Raw genomic sequence first — 19,844 nt, 5'->3', positions numbered from 1 at the left:
GCAGCGTGGGGTGAGACTACTTCCCACTGAAACCAGAGAGGCTGACTAGAGGGGCTAAAGTATCGGGGACCCTCACTCATTACTGGTGAAGATGCATAATGACTCAACCTCTATAGAATAGTATGACATTACTACAAGACACACTTACTATACAACCCAGAAATTCCACTCTTAAGATAGTCACCTAAGAGAAATAAAAACATGTCTATCCAAAGATGGTACATACAAGTTTAAAGCAGAATTATTCATAAGAGCCAAATTGGAATCTCATAAAAACATCTCCTGTATATGAACCTGTGTATTGAACAGAGCTCCAAGGAGCTCTGTTAGGTCTGGAGAGTGAAAAAACAATGGTGAAGTTCATCTGCACTAATGAAAGGACTAGAAAATAGTAAAATAAATAGGTGTGATGCTAGATAAAATACACCGTAAAACAGCTAACAAAAACAAATGATACAGGGAAAAAGTATACACAGGGACAAATGAAACAGAACAGAAAGTCTAAGACCCAAAGCTAGTATATATGAGTACTGAATACAGACTTATAATGGTATTTCAGGGCTGGAGAGCTGGCTCAATGGTTGAGAGTGCTTGCTGCTCTCACAGAGGACCAAGTTTGGTTCCCACAACCCATGTTAGATAGCTAACGACTGCCTGTAAGCCCAAGAATTGACACATGTACATACACAGAAATAAAAATTATATTAAAAAATTGTATTTCAAACAGGGGGAAAGGCTAGATCACTCAGTTAATAAGCCTTGCATAATCAGTTAAAAAGAGTTAGATTCTGGGCTTACTATCAAAGATCAAACACAAGGAAGAGACTGAGCTTGGTAGCAGAGGTCTACAATCTTAGCACTAGGCTGAAGCAAGATCTTAAGTTCAAAGCCAGTCTAGATTATACAATGAAACCCTGTCTCAGAAACAAAAACCAAACCACAACATACAAACAAACAAACAAAAATGAAAGGAAGGGAGGGAGGGAGGGAGAGAGAGAAAGAGAAAGAAAGAAAGAAAGAAAGAAAGAAAGAAAGAAAGAAAGAAAGAAAGAAAGAAAGAAAGAGGAAGGGGAGGGGAGGGGAGGGGAGGGGAGGGAGGGGAGGGAGGGAGGGAGGGAGGGAGGGAGGGAGGGAGGAAAGAAGAAAGGATCAATCTGATAACATTCAAACTCAAATATATTCAACCTCAATGGATAACACACCACACATCATGAGGTCACAAAATGTGCCCCACACAGGAAAGGATTAGCACAAGCAAGCATCTTCTTCTTCTAAAAGGGACCTATTTCTATTTTTCAGAAGATAATGAACAATAAAAGTCACTAAGAACTGGATGGTGCCAGGTGCATCATTTAATTAAAGCACTTGGGGGGCAGAGGCAAGTAGATTTCTGAGTTCAAGGCCAGCCTGTTCTACAGAGCTAGTCCCAGGACATCCAGGGCTACAGAGAGAAACCCTGTCTTAAAAAACAAACAAACAAACAAAAAGCATTGATGGCACACAGTAAGCATCACAGCAAGCAATGAGGACAGAGCTACAGGTCCAGAGCTGTCACCTGAAACGGTCAAACAGCTCCTTTCACTTCCGGGACAGTGCCCACACCTGTTCCATGGGGACAACTAGAATTCCAAAACTATCAGATGAGATAGCCCAGAACACCCACTATTCTGATACCCTCAGCATAGCCAGCCCTTCAGCCTGACATCAACCACCTGCCTGCAACTGGTCCCCGCAAAGACCCATCTTCAAGAGGCTCAAGGGAGGAAGGGTTTAAATCCCACCTGCATCTCACCAACTGTATGACATGGAACAAGTTACTTAACCTCTCAGACTTGTGCTTCAATTTCCCCATTTGTACAGTGTGGCTTAGGATAAGTGACCTTCCATGGTGACTGTGAGGTTACTACAATGATTAAATCAGTTGGATCTCACACACACACAAAGGAAAAAAATAGAATAAGACAAAAAACAATTACCAAGAGTACTTGAAGCCAGCCCAGGCTATATAGCAAGACCCTATCTCAAAAAAATAGACAGACAGATAGATAGATAGATAAATAGATAAACAAATAAACAAACAAATAAATAGATGAATAAATAAATAAATGAATGAATGAATGAATGAATGAATAAAACCAAGCCGGAAGTTGTGGTTCACATCTGTAATTCCAGTACTTGGGCGTTTGAGGCTGGAGACCTGCCATAAATCTAAGGCCAGCCAGGGTGACATTGCAAGACTGTCTCAAAACAGAAGAAAAGATCCAAACAAGAATATAATTAATATGAAAACAGGTTCAAATATGATGAAAACAATGAAAAGCCAACAAAAATCACTCTCTGTTGCTAAAATTTCCTCCTAGGGGAGTAGTAGCAACATCTACTTCTCCTCTAAGATCTCAAGAGCAAATCAAGGTACTAGTCCACCAAAGTTCACTCTAGGGAACCCATGAGCATATCCTGGGCCTCTTTGCAGAACATGGGTGAGGGGTTACTTCCTGGAATGCAGGTGCCTCCCAAAAAGTCTTTACCCAGAAGAGATGATGACTTTCCCATAGCCACATAGATAGGAGCCTCCCTCCCCTAGTCTTGCCTGGCCTATATACTCTAGGGCCTAGAGTATACATATATATATATATATATATATAGAGAGAGAGATAGAGAGAGAGAGAGAGAGAGAGAGAGAGAACAGTATATAATATATAGAGAATATATATATTATGTATACATTATATATATTATAGAGAACAATGGTTCTTAACCTTCCTAATGTTGTGACCCTTTAATACAGTTCCTTATGTTGTGGTGACTCCCAATCATAAAATTATTTCATTGCTACTTCATAACTGTAATTTTACTGTTATGAATCACAATATAAATATCTGATATTCAAGGTATCTGATATGTGACCCCTATGGGGGTCAAGACCCACAGGTTTCGAACCTAGCGTCTAGGCCCTCCCCAAGGCCACCTGCAATTAGGGCAATGCTGCACACAACAGGTAGTAGAGACCCACGATACTCAGATAAGGGTCTACTGATCTTGCCTCCATATAAGGGAATGTAAAAAGTCAACAAGCCCAGCTGGGATAATCTTTTGCAAGTGTACACAGCTGAACTCCACAGATGGTAGCTCAGAGGACAGCCTTGTACAACACTCTCCTTATACTAAAGACATGAGACCAAGCCTTAGTGTCTCTATCTGTAAAAATGGAGATGACAGATGACCTCATCAACTGCTGTGTAGGTAAAATGGGACTTTTGTAAAGCACATGATCCTGCATGACAGTTACCAGGAACAGAACAGCTGTTCACATAACAAACTAAAACACACATAAGGAGAAAAGATGTGTTCTTTAAATAGCAATAAGCAGTAAGTAGCTTAGACACATCTGCACACAATCTAGATTGACAGCTGAACTTCCAACTATTCATTATCACAGGTCCATAAAACCAAATGGCAGACAAAAGACACAGCTCTAGGGACACTTCATCTGACACCTTCTGCTGGTAGCACAGAGATGCCAGCAGTACACACAAGGCCTTCGTGGTGATCTGATATTGAACTATCAAAATCACCAGCTACTATGCTTACCAAGGTGTGGGTCCAGGAGGTGAGGCTGCTCCTGGTATTTGTCCATAATTACTAAAAGGAAAATAACATGAAAATCAAATCAGTTGGCCTTATAAACTCTTATTGCCTCTGAGTAACTCTCATGAGACAGCTCCCTTTTTCCTAGCCTTTGTAACTCCCAGGGACACACCTGACCTCTTCTTGCTGACAGATGCCCAACACTGTCAGGTGACTCTCACACTTTCCGACACATAATTGGTTTTCTTTCCCACCCTTTCTTCACTCTCCACAACTCCACTTCCCCTTGTTAGCCCTCCCACCTGTCCCCCCCCAAAAGCATAGTGCTCTCTCATTCCAAGTCTTCAAACCAATGACTGAGCAATCACCCTAACCCTGGCCAACTGCCTTCCACCCCTAATAGCAGCTTAATCTGTTTCTACCCAATCCTATGATTTCCTGCCTCTGCAGTTCTCACCTGCAACTTCAGACTCCCTCCACTAAGTCCACCACCCTGCCTTTCCCTAAAACTTCAAACCAAGACAGTCATCGTGGAATTTTCTTAGCTAAGAAATCCACAAAGATGATTTTGCTCAAGTACAAAACTTTAATTATCAAAGGACTCATTCGGACACTGCCCTAGTTTGCTTTCTGTTCAACTTGGAAAAGGGATTATTTGGCTTACACAGCCAATCACTGACGGGAATTAAGGAATAAATTTAAGCAGTAGAAGCAGAAACTACGGGAGTGTTGCTTGTTGACTTGATCACAGGCTCAAATTCAGTTATCTTTCTTATCCAGCCCAGATCCACAGGCCCGGGTATGGTACAGCACACAATGGGCTGGGCCCTCCTTCATCTGCATAGACATGCCTACAAGCCAATCTGATGGCAGCAATTATTTGAGATTTCTTCCGAGGTATGATCAGGTTTGAGGCAAGTTGACAGAAACTATGACAGACGGTATCCATTATAAACGACTATAAAGGCCTACCTAAACGTGGAGAATTTAGAACCACCAAAGGAACCTAATGGCACTGTCCATTCTCTTGCACTGCCTGAAGCCGAGGTCCTAGTTAAACCAGGCTCTCAGGTTGAAGAACCAACGGTGTCATAGCGGATCCGCATAGGAGTACAAGCTCCAAGCCAGACCGCTCTTCGCTTGCCATGAGCGCTCGTAGGTGGCAGGTTTTGTTCTCGGCAATTCTGCTCTTTCCCTTCCTATGCACAGAGAAGGCCCCAAGTGTGCTTTGCTAGTTCCTGGACACCGTGGGGCAGGCTGGAGGTATGGCTCCCCAGGTCCCTTACTCCCAACTGCAAGATAGCAAACTCGGGGCCCCGCCCGCACCGCGGAATCGCTCCTCCGCCACCTCCCGGGCCGCGCGCTCGCCGTGCACCGCAGGCAGGCTGCTGAGCAGCGCGCGGGTCTCCGCACTCTCGCTGAATGCTTCCAGGGCGGCGCCGCTGGAAAGCGCGTCATCCTCCACCTCCTCCTCGGCGGTGCTCGCAGCTGGCTCATCGTTCAGGACCATCCCGCCAGCAGCTTCCATCAGAACCATACCGGCAACAGGGAGAGTAAGGAGGCGCCCCACGAGAGCCACCAGCTCCGCCCCGAGACCTTCGACCCCCGCTACAGGGCGCGCCAGCCGACAAAACAGCTCGCGCGAAGTCGGCTCAGTGCGTAAATAACGTGTGCAGAAGTGGAGGGCGGCACCAGGATGACGAAGCCTCCAGTGTTCTCCATCCTCAACCCCGAGTGGGTTGGAGCCAGGCAGGGGTGGGACCATACAGAGTGTGGCCTGAGGAGGGGGCAGGTGTTAGCCTTAACGGGAGTTGGACGAGAAATGGATTTGGGTGTTTGGAGGCGGGCTGGTGTTGGAGCGTCTGGACAAGGAGTTTAAGGAAGGGACTGGATTTAAGATTTGGGCAGAATCAGGAAACTGATGAGCTAGTGTGGACAGTACAGGGAAGCTGATCAGGTAGAAAGGGCCGGAGTGGAGGGGAGATGTTTGGACGCAGAGGAGGGGTGGCTTTTGATGTCTGAGCGCCTGCAGGAGTGAAGGTGTGCCTTAAGCGTGTAGAAGGCAATGAGGGGTTGAGAGAGGGGTGTTGTTCCAGGGTGAAGGTTTTTGTGATGACCTCTTAAAAATCGGAACCCTACTAGCCACCCAAGGCAGCCTTGACAAGAGGTGTGGGCTGCACACTGCTGGTCCTGCGTTCACCAACAGAAGAGACCTCACTGGAAAGTGGGGTGCTGGAGCGATGAAGATAGCTTAGCAGGTAAAGAAAGTCTCCTGCACTAAGTCTCAGGACTTGAGTATGTAACAGAGCCTCAGACTTCCGTAGGCCCCAGAACCACTAAGCACAACTATTATAAAACCCACCTTGTAGACATCATCCACCAGCCATACTGAAAACAAAGATCTAATCCATAGTTCCAGGAAAGTCTCTAAATGTACTAACCTTGCTTTTTTGGCTTCTGTAGTTCCACTCTTAGCTGTTCTTGTTAACTGAAAATATGTCAGCACAGGATATAATTTTTGGTGGGTTTTTTTTTGGGGGGGGTGGTTTTTGGTTTTCGAGACAGGGTTTCTCTGTGTAGCTTTGTGCCTTTCCTGGATCTCGCTCTGTAGACCAGGCTGGCCTGGAACTCACAAAGATCCACCTGGCTCTGCCTCCCGAGTGCTGGGATTAAAGGCATGTGCCACCAATGCCCGGCACCAGGATATGATTTTTGTGCTTAAAAAACTCACCCTGAGAAAGACTCCATGCTATGCTGAGTTCCCAAACATCCACTGTAGGCTGGCTAATAAAGACTTTGTATTGGCTTAATCCATGTCAGAGCAGTCTTCTTGGATATGTTGTGGATAAACTACAAGTTTGGTTCCCACATAGTGGAAGAAGAGAACCACAAAGTGTAATCTAACCTATACACACAAAATAATATCTAAAAAATAGAAAAAAGTGGAGAGAGTCCAGTGGCAATTGCAACTGAATGATCAGAAACATAGGAAGGTGGCCCTTCCTTTTCTACCCAACTGTGGTACTTGGAGCTGCAGCTGCTGAGGTGGGTACTTGCTAGGAACAGTAATGCTGTGGTACTAGTATCAGACTGAGCTACATACATAGCTCCCTCTAACTGCCAGCACTGCCACATGATGAACTTGTTGAAGGCCAACTCAAAATTAGCCCAGTTAGGGGCCCAACTTGACTTTTTATTAGGTCCCAGCCCCTACTGCCTGAGCAGCTTCTTCATCATTCCCAGAGAAGGGTTTCTATACTCCCTCCCAAAATGGTTCCAGTGGTTTAGGTAGTTAAAGAGCTGGTACAGCAGCAGGCGCTTGTCGAACCCTGGAGCCTTTGGGATCTTCCGGTGGTAGGCGGTGAAGAAGGGTCTGGGGAACCCCCCAAACATCAATGCAATTGCCAGTTCAAACTCAGAATGGCCATAGAAGGATGCTGGATCATAAATAATGGGTCCATGGTCATCCTCAGCCACATTTCCAGACCAGAGGTCTCCATGAAGCAGGGCAGGGACAATCTCTATACCAGAAAAGAGATCCGGGATCTTCACCTAGAAGAGAAATTATTGCAAATGTGGGACTCAGAGACCCATGGGCTCATTATCCCTTGGAAATAGGGCAGAGAGCCATGGTTTCACCCAGAGTCCAACCAAAATAATCTGTCAGGTCCAGTGAAAAGGCTACCTGATTTCTGAATGTAACTTTTGCCTAGCTTTCAGGGTACTACCAAATGAGTCCAAAAGCTTTATGGAAAATCTCATTAGTTTTATGCTGTAGAATATTAACCAGTTTGTTACCCACCCTCTAAACTGCTTTTATTTTATTGCACATATGTACTGGCAGGTGATGATATATTGTATACCCTAATAAACTTGCTTGAGGACGAGAGGACAGAGCCAGCCACTAGATAAGACAGAGGTCAGGCAGTGGTGGCTCACAGGAGGCAGAGATCTGTCTGGATCTCTGTGAGTTCAAGGCTACACTGGAAACAGCCAGGCACACCTTTAATCCCAGTACTGGGAAGCACACACACCTTTAATCCCAGGAAGTGGGATTATCTGAGCAGAGAAAGGTACGTAAGGCGCGAGGAAACAGGAACTCACTCTCTTGAGGCTGAGGATTTCATAGAGGTAAGAACTAGAAGCTGGCTGTTCTGCTTCTCTAATCTTTCAGCTTTCACCCTTGTATCTAGCTCTGGGTTTTTATTAAAATACCATCTAAGCTTCAAATAACACCCACACCTCTTCTGTTAAATAACATTTCTTTGATGCATGTTTACACTAGACCAGTGGTTCTCAACCTTCCTAATGCTTCAACCCTTTAATACAGTTCCTCATGTTGTGGTGACCACCAACAATAAAAATTATTTTGTTGCTACCTCCTAACTGTAATTTAGCTACTCTTACAAATTGCAATGTAAATATCTGCTATGAAGGATATATGATATGTGACCCCTATGAAAGAGTCATTTGGTCCCAGGGGTCATGACCCACAGTTGAAAACTATTACCTAGACTGATAGATGAATTGTCTTTCTAATATTTTGGAGTTATATTTAGAAACATGTTGTGCATCTTCACTAAGGGTGATGCATAAGGTCTTTGGCAGAGGAAGAAAATAAGGTTAAGAGTGGGCAATTGAAATGAGTGAAGTCTGTGGGCCAGAGGTATGTCCCATCCCCCCACCACCAACTACAGGGAAAGAAAGTGGTGGCTGATGTACCTACAACTTGACCATCTCACTCTAGCATCAGTGTTCCCTACTCTGGCTCAGTCCTAAGAGGACCCCACATGCATGTTATAGGCTCATAAGAGACAGCCTCCTTTAAGAGAAATGTTATGCCCACCTGTAGTCTTGACCACAGTTCTTGTGTCTCTCGGTCAGCATAGTCCTTTTCAATGAGATTCAGCTGTACTTGGAGCCGATGTTGAGTGAAAAAGGTTGGCCAGTCATCCTGCCATTCATTCACCTGAGCAACAAGAGGACAGGCCAATACTGTGACTACAGTACATTTGATTATAGGTACATGACACTGTGCCCAGCATTTTTACAGTAGTGCTAGGGAATCTGAACTCAAGCCCTCGTGCTTGTACGACAAGTACTTGATCAACTGAACCATCTCCTCAGCCCCTAAAAAGAGATATTTTGGAGTCAAGAACTCAACCTTGAACTCACTATGTAGCCAAAGATACCTATGAATTCCTAATTCTTCTGCCTCCACCTCCCAAACTTCTGGCATTACAAGCATACAACATATCTGGCTCAATTTAATAATAATAATAATAATAATAATAATAATAATAATAATAGACTTTTCCAGGCATAGTGATGCACACCTGTAACCTCAGCACTTGGGAGGCTCAGGCAGGATGACCACAGCAAGCTGGAACCTCCAGGTCACACAGGGTTATATGGTAAACCCTCTCTCAAAAAGGGGAAAGAGAAAGAAAGGAAAAGAAGACATACAGTCAGTAAATGTGCATGTCCACATATGCTTCACATCATCAGTCAGACAGAAATACAAAATGAAATCTCAGAATGAACACCTTTCTCCAGCTGGGACAGCTTCAACTAAAAACAAATGACTTCGGAAATATCCAGCATAGCTAATAGAAAAACTGGAGCTCTTACATGAGTTGGTGAGAATGTAAGCTGGTGCAACCTCTCTGGAAGCATGGACAGTTTCTTCTTATTGTTGTTTTTAAGATTTTTTTAAACAAATTTTATGTGTATATGTCTCTAGGAGAGTATGTCATGGATATGTGGGTTCTTGCAAAGGCCAAAAGAGGGCATCAGATCTCCTGAAGCTGAAGAGACAGGTGGTTGTGAACCAAACTCAGGTCCTCTACAGGAGTAGTATGTGCTCTTAGCCAACTCTCAGCCGGATGTGGCAGTTTCATAAAACTTAAGACCCTACTGTGCAACCCAGGCTTGCCTGTCTCAAGTCTCATGTATTCACCCAAGATAAAGTACTTGTACACAATGACTTGTACACAAAGGGTCATAGCAGCTTTATTTGTAAAAACACACTAGAAACAACCCAGACATCCATCAACAGGTGAATGGATAAACAAACAGAGATCATGGTTTATTCATACAGTTTAATGGACTTTTGACACACATGACATGAATGGATTTCATGTATAAATGTCAAAAGATTTGACATGGACACATATCAAAATGATTATGAGGAGCAAAATACATCAGATTGAAACAAAAAGTGAAGGGAGACATACTGTATGATTATATTTATATAAAACTTCACAGCCGGGCGGTGGTGGCGCACGCTTTTAATCTCAGCACTCGGGAGGCAGAGCCAGGTAGATCTCTGTGAGTTTGAGGCCATCCTGGTCTACAAAGCAAGATCCAGGACAGGCACTAAAACTACACAGAGAAACCCTGTCTCAAAAAACACAAAAACAAAAACACACACACAAAAAAAAAAAAAAACTTCACAAAACACAAGCAAATCTACAGTGACAGAAAGTAGACCTGTGGAGGCCCAGGAGCAGGGATGGGTTACAGGAAGAGGTTGTAAAAGGAGTTGAGGAAGGATTAGTGTACTCATTTTCACCTGCAGTGAGCAATATGTGGCTGGCTGTCCATGTTACCAAACTGTACAATTTGTACAAAATAGGTGCAATTTGTATCACCTAGGCTTCCATGGAGATAGACATGACCTGAGTTTATTCCAAGGACTGCTCTGAGAAACCCCTGAGGCAGAGCTTTTGGAGGCATTCTGAACCTCGCAGGCAGTTTATATAGTCCTGGTCATCCTCCTCCTGGAGTCTTTCCTGGGTGCTTCAGTCATTTAGCCCAGGGTTTACTCCCTAGTGCCAGATGCACCTCAAGAGACCATTCCCCCAGCCTGGCAAGCCCCCAAGCACTGAAGTCCACCATCACAGCATCCCACCATTCCTATTTACCTGCCAAGGCTCCCAGTGCCTGGGGGCTCTCCTCTTGAACAATGTCACAAAAGGCACAAAAGTCTAGCATTGGCAAGTTCAGTCTTGCCACTTAGATGGAAGGGCCAAGATTCCCAAGGCCACGGAAAAATGTGACCTTCCTGGTGAGCTACTAAAGGTAGGTGCCACCTGAGCATAAGGACTGAAAAGGGCAGCATTGTGTAAAGGTTAGACCTCATCTCTGAGGACAGACTGTATGTCAAGTCCTGGTTCCTCCACTCACTATCTACATGTTCTCTGGTAAAGTTACTTAGTCTCAGTAGTACATCAGTTTCTTCTTCTCTAAGATGAATCACTGATATCACCTAGTTCATTGCTAACTGTGGCAACTAGTAAACTGAGTCAGACAAAATGCATGGAATGCTGCTGGGTTCTTAGCAGGGAATACAACCCATAAATTCCCAGGCCAACTGGACTAGTGCTTCCAATAAAATTGACTGCTCTAGTGTCTGAGAAGTCCCCGTCAGTGGTTTCCCACCATAACTGCAACATCTCTCAAAGGCCCATTCAGTCCAGTAGGGAGTAGAATGCCTAGAAACTTGGGGCTGGTTGGAGGCACTTCATAAAGAACAATATTGTTGTTACTTAAAGTAGGTGGGCTTGGACTCTGATGCCCATCTGACAAGACCACAATTGTCTGATCCCAGAGTCTGAAGGGAATTCAGAAACCCTCTGTCTCTCTGATTGACAGGCTCAATTCTCATCTGCTTTATACACAAGTTCTAGATACTATTTCATTTCTCAACTCATGAATATTTGAGACAACACTGCTTCATCAGCCAAGTCTTTGAATACCCATCACCACAAGAAGCCCTTAACTCAACATGTAAATCAAGACAACAAACCATGCTTGTCTTTGATAACAGAGGCCATGCTAGCCACTAGCTCCAACCAGGTGTGTAACAGGAAAGTCAGATTTGGCTGAGATTAGGGAGTCTTGGAAAGCCTTCTGTGTATAGTTGTTGGGAACTAGATTCATAGCTGCCTACTGGGTGGAATCCCTAAGGCTGCCTTGGGCCTCAGAAAAATCTTGCTGCAAATCAACTCCAACTAAGAGACTCACCTCCAACCCATGCCAGGGAGAGCTTGACTGTTGTGAAATGTTATTTTAAGATGTGTTACATTTGTTTATGCTGTGGAGTATTTCTTTAATGATACAAAGATGTGTTGCATTCTTTTATGTTGCATTTGTTTAACCGAGAAGATATGTTATTTTGCCTATCTAAAACACCTGATTGGTGTAATAAAGAGCTTAATGGCCAATAGCAAGGCAGGAGAAAGGATAGGTGGGGCTGGCAGGCAGAGAAAATAAATAGAAGAAGAAATCTGGGAGGAGCAAGAAAACAAGAGGAAGACACTAGGGGCCAGCCACCCAGCCAGCCACAGAGTAAGAATGAAAGTAAGATCACAGAAGTACGAAAAGGAAAAATCCCAGAGGCAAAAGGTAGATGGGGTAATTTTAGTTAAGAAAAGCTGTCTAGAAACAAGCCAAGCTAAGTAATAATAAGCCTCCATGTATATGTATTGAGGAGCTGGATGGTGGGTCCCCAAAAGAGTGAAAGAGCAAAAAGTAAAAACAGCCAACAACACTTGACCATTGTCTACAGTACCCCAAATAGTCAAAGGCTTCAAGGAAGAGAAAAATTTGAAAATGTTGGTCCTTCAAGTAGTAACAGGTTTAAATTGGGATGGCCCTTATACAAGAGGTATTCTGTCCTTAATAAACCAAAATATGGTTTAATAATGGCTTCTCTGAGGTAGGTGTAGGGCAGGTAGACTGCCCAGGAGATAAGCCTAAGGTTCTGAGATGGTGATTCAAGAGACCACAATGGTGTTCAGCCATGACAATAAAGAATGAAGACTGGAGGCATGGCTCAGCTGATAACAGTACTCGCTGCTCTTCCAAAGGACCAGAGTTTGGTTTGCAACATCCACATCAGATGGTTCACACAACTTGTAACTCCAGTTCCAATGGCTCAGACACCATCCTCTGGCCCCCTCAGGTCCCTATACATGTGGCATACATTCTCTCTCATACACACCACATAAATAAAAATCTTTTTAAAAATAGATGGAACCAGGCATGATGGCATACATCTAGAATAACAGTAATTGAGAGACTACATCAGAAAAATTGAAGTTCTCCAAAATATGATCCAACCATACAATGAAACCTGATGCTCTTTACACATGCTACAGTGTGGATTAACCTTGAAAACACTGCAGTAAGTGAAAGAAGCTGAACACAGGTCACATGTTATATAATGTCACCAACATAAAATGTCTAGAGTGGACAAAACCATAGAGATGTACAGTAGGTTTGTGACGGCCAGGAGCTAAGGGAAGGAGGAAAAGGGGAAGAGTACCAATGGGAGTTGCTATTGGGTGATTAAAATAGTCTGGAATGAGACAATGAATTTTAGTCACATCACCTGAACACACCTGACCTCATCTGATCTCAGACGCTAAGCAATAAGGCTTGGTTAGAACTTGGATACAAGATAACAGTGATATTTGTGTTAACACTGTGATTGTACTTTTAAAAACCATTGAATGATACACTTTAAAATGGAGAGTTTTAGCTAGGTGTGGTGGAGGCAGGTGGAGCTCTGTGAGTTTGAGGCCAGCCTGGTCTACAGAGTGAGTCCCAGGACAGCCAGGGCTGTTACACAGAGAAAAACTGTCTTAAAAAGCCAAACAGACAAAAAAAAAAAAAAAAAAAGCATTACATCTCAATTGTAAGTCAATAAACAACAATAATTTTAACAGCCCTGGAAAAGGAAAAGGACCTGAATGATCTTTAACCTTGCCCAGTTTACCTTCTTCAAAGTCTTAAATTGGCCAGGTACCCTCCTACAGCATGTCCTTTGCATCACTGTTGCCCCCACCTGGAATGCTGATCCGCTGACTGCAGTGTCTGCTCCCTCCAAGCTTGGCTCAGGTGTGCTTCCCATCACAGGTGTCACTGCCTGAACTCTACCTTCAGAAATAATGGTTGAGAGTTCTGGTGTCTAGAAAACTGGCACTCTGTTGTATACAAGGGGTCAGTGGCACTGGCACTTTGGGGAAGGCTATCAGCCAAGCACTGGAGCCTCAGGAATAGCCATCACTAAGAAGAGATGCCCACACTCAGACACTCACCTGTGGGATGAAGCCACAGCATGTCACTGTGTTGAAGCCAAACTTGGTCACACCCTGGGACTCAGCACCCTCAGCCCCACAGCCTGTCAACAGAAATCTTGGTTTCATGAAGCTACTCATCCTTCCTGGGAACCAGACCTTAGGAGAATGTCCTCCAGGCCTGGCTGCATGCACACAAAAGCCTCGAACACTGGTAATCTAAGAGCTTACTACACATAGAAGTGACTAGCCAGCAGATAGATTTGCTAGAACTTTTCTAGCCTAGACCAATGGACATATCATGGGACTGGTTGGTCAGAAGTCAATTCTACTCATTTACCAGCTCCATTAAAATTACTTAATCATCTCATTTTCACATGTACTTGGGGCTGGAGAGATGACCCCAAAGTTAAGAGCACTTGCTACTCTTCCCAGAACAACTCTATCTCCAGAAGATCAGAGGCAGATCAGCCCTAGCAAGTACCTGCACATATGTATCTCTCTCTCTCTCTCTCTCTCTCTCTCTCTCTCTCTCTCTCTCTCTCTCTCTCACACACACACACACACACACACACACACACACACACACACGTAAATTTTAAAAAAAAAAGTTGTTTGCTGAGCTATAAAGGGAGATGGTATGCCATTCAACCCATTACTGAAATGCCACCAAGAAGCACTGTGAATGCCCATCTAAGAAGGTAGCTGATGGGCTAGGCCCAGGTTTGTTGTTTTTTTTTTTTTTTAAAAAAAAAAGAACTGAACTGACCCACTGTGTTCTCCCGGGCCTTGGACTTCTCCCTGAGCTTCTGGTTGTAAAGGTGCAAATCTGCCATCTGGTCCCCAAGCTTTGATGCCTGACTAAAGAAAGAAGAAAGGCAGTAAGTCGTTAAAATGGCAAACAACTATCACTACTCAGTATGTTCTGCTTAGAGAAATGTTTTAAATACTTTAAAGGTACTTTTAAAAGTAAAATAATGAACCCTTTATTTAAAAAAAAATGTATTATAAGAGCCCTTGTGATAATTTCTGTAGCATCTCAACAGACACTGGCCTGGCCATTGGGCACAAAGTCTCAATCAATAAGTTAAAAAACACTCAGTTCTGAACTTTTAGAAATGTAAACTAAATATAGAGAAACCTTGGGACCACACATGCTAAGATATTAGCTGTGGCAATTCCCTGTTAATAAAATGTTGATGCCTTCTTTACCAGAGTTTGTCCTTTATACAATGAACATCCATGACTGTAATAGAGAAAAAAATAAGATGCCAGATAATTACTGATCAGCCTCTCTCAGCCCAGACTGGATTAATATACTATATAGCACAAAGCAAGAGACTTGCTCAAATACAACTTACTGTATGCAGCCTCAACACAGCTAAACTAACAAAACAAGCAAAAAACAGTAATTATCTTTGTATTGATTTAAAATGGGGTCTTGAAAGATGGCTCAGCAGTTAAGAGCACCGGCCGCACTTCCAGATGAATTGGGTTCAATTCCCAGCCCCCACATTGTAGTGGGTAGCCATTCCAACTTTGATCTGGAAGTTCCAACCCCCATTGAGGCTTAGGTAACTGCCACACCTACAAGGTGGGGCCGAGAGAGGACCCTGATGACCCGAGATCCAGATGGGCCAGCTCTCTTGGTTCCATGACCCTGGACGCTGGAAGTAGACCGAGCAGAGAACACTGCCGGACTGCACCACACCTTCTCCAGACCCTGTTACCTATCCCTTCACTTGTAAGTTACCCCACAAAATAAACCTCCCTTTTAACTACATGGAGTTGCCTTAATAATTTCACTAATACCCACATGATGGCTCATACTTTCTGTAACTCCAGGTTGAGGGGATCCAACCCCCTCTTCTGGCTTCTGAGGGTAGTACACATGTGGTGCATAGACATACATGCAGGCAAAACACCAATACACATAAAATAAGGTTTTTTTTTTTATTTTAATAGAGAAAGACAAGTTGGCTTTGTTATTTCTTATGAAAGTTGAAGAATTAATAGAAGTTTCACTTTCAAGATTTCAGGTCCAATAAGAGAAAATTAAAAAAATAAAGGATGAACTCCAGGGACTGGAGCTGAAGAGACAGCTCATCAGTTAAGAGCACTTGCATCAGACCCAGGTGTGGTGGTATTGTGTTCCCCAAAATATTGTGCACCCTAATAAACTTATCTGGGGTCAGAGAACAGAAAAGCCACTAGATATGGAGGCCAGAAAATGGTGGCACACACACCTTTAATCCTATCACTTGGGAGGCAGAGATCCATCCAGATCTCTGTGAGTTTAAAGCCACACTGGAAACAGCCAGGCATGGTGACTCACGCCTTTAATCCCAGGGAGTGACGGCAAAAAGCAGAAAGGTATACAAGAAGTGAGGACCAAGAACTAGAGCTGGTTAAGCTTTTAGGCTTTTGGCAGCAGTTCAGCTGTGATCCATTTGGATGAGGACTCAGAGGCTTCCAGTCTGAGGAAACAGGATCAGCTGAGGAATTAGCAAGGTGAGGAAGCTGTGGGCTGTTCTGTCTGTCTGATCTTCCAGCATTCACCCCAATACCTTGCTCCATGTTTGTGCTACACCCAGGTTCCTAGTACCTACATGGCAGCTCAAAAACATCTGTACTTCCAGTTCCAGGAAATCCAACACCCTTGTCTAGTCTCTGTAGTCACAAGACATGCACTTGGTGCACATACATGTAGACAAACATATATAACAAAAATAAATCTTTAAAAAGTAGACCCTGACAGCCAGCTAGGCATGGTGACACTCGCCTTTAATCCCAGCACTTGGAAGGCAGAGGCCAGTCTGGTTTATATAGTGAGTTCCAAGGCCAGTCAGGGATACATAGTGACACCTTTTAAAAAAAAAAAAAAGGATTCTGGCAACTGGACTGAGTTATGTAAGCATCGGTCTTCTCTATTTCTGCTTCTCTGTGTCTTGTGTCTGTGTCTCTGTCCCTGTCTCTCTCTGTGTACATGTGTCTCTTTTTTTCCTCTTTCTGTACCTGTCTCTCTGTGTTTGTGTCAGTCTTTCCCTCTCTCTTTCTCTTCCTGTCTATGTGCCTTTGTGTGTGCGTGCATGGCCCTCCCTCTCCCCATACACACAAATGTACTTACCTGCTCAGGCTCTTCATCTTTAAATATTCCATCACAAAGGCAGCCCCTCCTTCTGGCAGGTCAATCACCTTCATGGGCTTAGGTACCCGCACCAAGCCAGTCCTGTGGAGGGCCTCCAGGCTTGCCATCTCTCCCTCAAACATCTGCCGTGCCTGCATCCAAATGCCATGGACACTGTCAGCTCTGCAAACCTGGACTCTAACAAGGGCCTTGCTAGCTAGACCAAAGGACTCATGACCCTTTACATAAGCCACAAGACCAAGTGCTTTCCTCCTCAAGGTCAGGTTATCAAAGAGACCCTCCCTTCAGGTAAGAAGCTGAAAGGACAAGCCTGAGGCCAGAATTCAAGGGGTCTATGGAAAGACCGATACAACAAAGTCTTGCTGTGGAAGATGCACAGGCCACAAGGGGATGCCAAGGGGTGATAGGAAGAATGGGCACAAGTCAAGTGTGAGCTAACAAAAAGTCTAAGGCTGGGCCTGAGTCCTCCATTGTACTGCTTTCTCTCCTGCCTCTGAGTGGGGACAGGCAGCCTTGGTCATGGTAGAAATTCAATGGGCTCATATTTGGGTCAGAGAAGGCAGAGTGGAGAGATCAGTTCTTGCAGGGGCTAGAGAAGCTACAAAAGATTCATACTCCCAGCTTGCCTGTAAGGCCTTTGCTGGCACCCAAAAGCTTTCTTCTTCTAAACTATTTCTACAAATATCCCATTTATTTTTAGGCAAACTTTCATATTGATTCACTATACCTTGGTGATTTATTTATTTATTTTTATTTTTATTTATTTATTATTTTATTTATTTACTTATTTATTTGTGGGAGATTATGCATACTAGGCAAATGCTTTACTATTGAAAAATATCCTCAGCACCCCACAAAAAATGCATTTATTCATGGGGTTTGTGAATTTTGTCTATATATAGAGTCATGGGGGGGTTGTTTGTTTGGTTTGACTTTTTGAGACAGAGTCTCACTGTATAGCCTTGGCTGTCTGGAAGTGCTGAGATTAAAGGCGTGCACCACCATTGCCAGGCTAGAATCATAGATTTTTAAAAATTAAAAGTAGATGACTCTTACCACATAAGCCTAATGACCCAACTTTGACCCCCAGAGCCCACATAAAAAGCCAGATGTGGTAATGTGCATCTGGAATCCAAGCCTTCCCACTACATGATGGGAGGCAGAGACAGGATAATCACCTAGACTCTTTGAGGCCATCTGTGGGAGACCAGCTCCCACATTTATTTACCCCAGGGACTCTTGAGGAATAAGAGACTTGGGTAGAAATAAAGAGGGGAGAAAAACAAAATACAGGATAGTCTCGGGTGGGCCTGGATCCCAGAACTTTATTCCAAAGGGCTATTTACAACAATGTCAAGAGGAAGGGCAAAGAACCTCCCCCTTGCTAGTTACAGCCAAGTGTAGACCCTTACAAACACCTGGTATTTAGGCCCATGATCCAATCAACCTCTTATGCAGTCCCGCTGGGTAAAGCCACTTGGAAACCTAAATGGGCTCCAGCAGCCAGCTAGCCTGGAACATACTGTTTGGGTGCAGAAACAATAGAAACCTTGCCACAAAACAAGGTAGAAGGACAGAACCAACTCCCAAAAAGTTGTTCATTGACTTCTATATATGTCATGGTATATGCAAGCCAGAGCTCTCACACACATACATAAACATTCAAATACACAAAATAATGGAATATTTTTAATTAAAAAATAAAACTTGAAGCCAAAACACACGAAAAGAACTCTTTCCCTTTAATTCAAGTTTCCAAGGGAAAAGTCAGACAGGTATCCTCAAATTGCCAACCTGCATCTGGGACCAAGAGGCATATGTTGAGTATCCTGGTTGGGAGGGCATCTGCAGAACACAGCCATGCTTCCAGGGTAAACCTCCAAACGATGCCAACAGTACAGAGAATGCAGGATAATCCGACTCCTGACACCATCTCTAATGATATCAGGAGTAACTGAGAAGGGCTGCTCTGGGATTCTCTTCTCCATAGTCAGCATACCCACTAGAACCAGAATTACTCCCCACAGAGCATAGGACCTCTGGAAACTCTCAGAGCAAGGAGAGCACCAGGCTGTGCCATCAACAGCTTGCTGTCAGGGCCTCTAGCTAACATTTTCCATCTGTCTTACAGTTTTCCATGCATTCTTTTGTTGTTAGTTTGTTTTGTTTTTGTTTTGAGTCACAGTCCCCTCATGTAGTCCAGGTTGGCTTGAAACTCGCCATCCTCAGCCTCCTAAGTATTATGATTATAAATATGTGGCACTATTCCTGGCGCCATACATTCTTAAACAGGAATATCGTGAGGGTCCTTGTAACATCAGAGCTTGTGAGAAGGATAGTGATAGTCTGCTCCTGGGAATCCTGTCTTTCCCCATCTATTGGGAGAATGCAGGAGCTGAACTCAGAGCAGAGACCAGACATGGGCAGACATAGTTTACAGCTGAGACTCATTTCCTCCACGGTCCGTGACTACAGAAATTTAAAGCCCTTGTGTGGAGGCAAAAGCAAGAAAGTGATCATGCAGCAAAGACAAATGCTCCAGTCCCAAAAGAAAGCCTGCCTGCAGGTGTTGACCGCTCAGTAGAGGGTAGAGACACCAGGTCTGGTTCTCCCAACACTTCCCGGAAACGTATGTTATTTCCCCTCCCTAGACTCCATCCTTGCATCCCCCTCAAGCGCACCTGCGTCCTGCGGTTGACCTTGACAAACACGGGGCCAGTGTCGGTGTCGTAGGCACAGCCTTCGCTGATGCAGCCGGCCCCGGAGCGTCCAAAGGCCCGCAGTGTTTTGGTGTGCAGCTCGGCACGCAGCAGCTGCTCCATGGAGACTAGAGGACCAGAATGCGGGAGATAACGGAGAAGAGGGGCCCCGGGTACCAGAAGGAAAAACGCTGTTGGAAAACACGCAGTTCAGGGAGGGTTGGGCGGCACTGACGCTGCCGGGCGGCCACAACAAGGTCTGGACTCAGTGAGCAGCCTACTGGCTTCTAGCGGCCTCTAGGGTGCACACTGTCCCTGCGTGTT

The 19,844-nt window shown here is 44.3% G+C and overlaps 2 protein-coding genes across 2 annotated transcripts in view; both read right to left on the bottom strand.

Moving 5' to 3' along the window:
• Positions 1-5,209, bottom strand: part of Tbcd (tubulin folding cofactor D) — a 167,549-nt gene extending 162,340 nt beyond the window's left edge. Inside the window, exons 1-2 of the mRNA XM_036198362.1 lie at positions 4,915-5,209; positions 3,592-3,642 (exon numbers count right to left, since the gene is read on the bottom strand). Of these exons, the coding sequence (XP_036054255.1) occupies positions 3,592-3,642; positions 4,915-5,125 (262 nt within the window). The 5' untranslated portion in view covers positions 5,126-5,209. The remainder of the gene's footprint in view (positions 1-3,591; positions 3,643-4,914) is intronic.
• Positions 5,210-6,745: 1,536 nt separating this feature from the next.
• On the bottom strand, positions 6,746-19,844 carry Fn3k (fructosamine 3 kinase). Its single transcript, XM_036198190.1, has 6 exons — positions 19,503-19,844; positions 16,801-16,952; positions 14,443-14,534; positions 13,695-13,777; positions 8,435-8,557; positions 6,746-7,140 (listed from the first exon to the last, which is right to left on the bottom strand). The coding sequence occupies exons 1-6, from the start codon at positions 19,641-19,643 to the stop codon at positions 6,799-6,801; spliced, it is 933 nt and encodes a 310-aa protein (XP_036054083.1). The 5' UTR covers positions 19,644-19,844; the 3' UTR covers positions 6,746-6,798.

Source organism: Onychomys torridus, chromosome 8 (assembly GCF_903995425.1).
Source record: "Onychomys torridus chromosome 8, mOncTor1.1, whole genome shotgun sequence".
NCBI lineage: Eukaryota > Metazoa > Chordata > Mammalia > Rodentia > Cricetidae > Onychomys > Onychomys torridus.
Note: the sequence above shows the minus strand (reverse complement) of the source record. Positions and strands in the feature narration are given on the sequence as shown.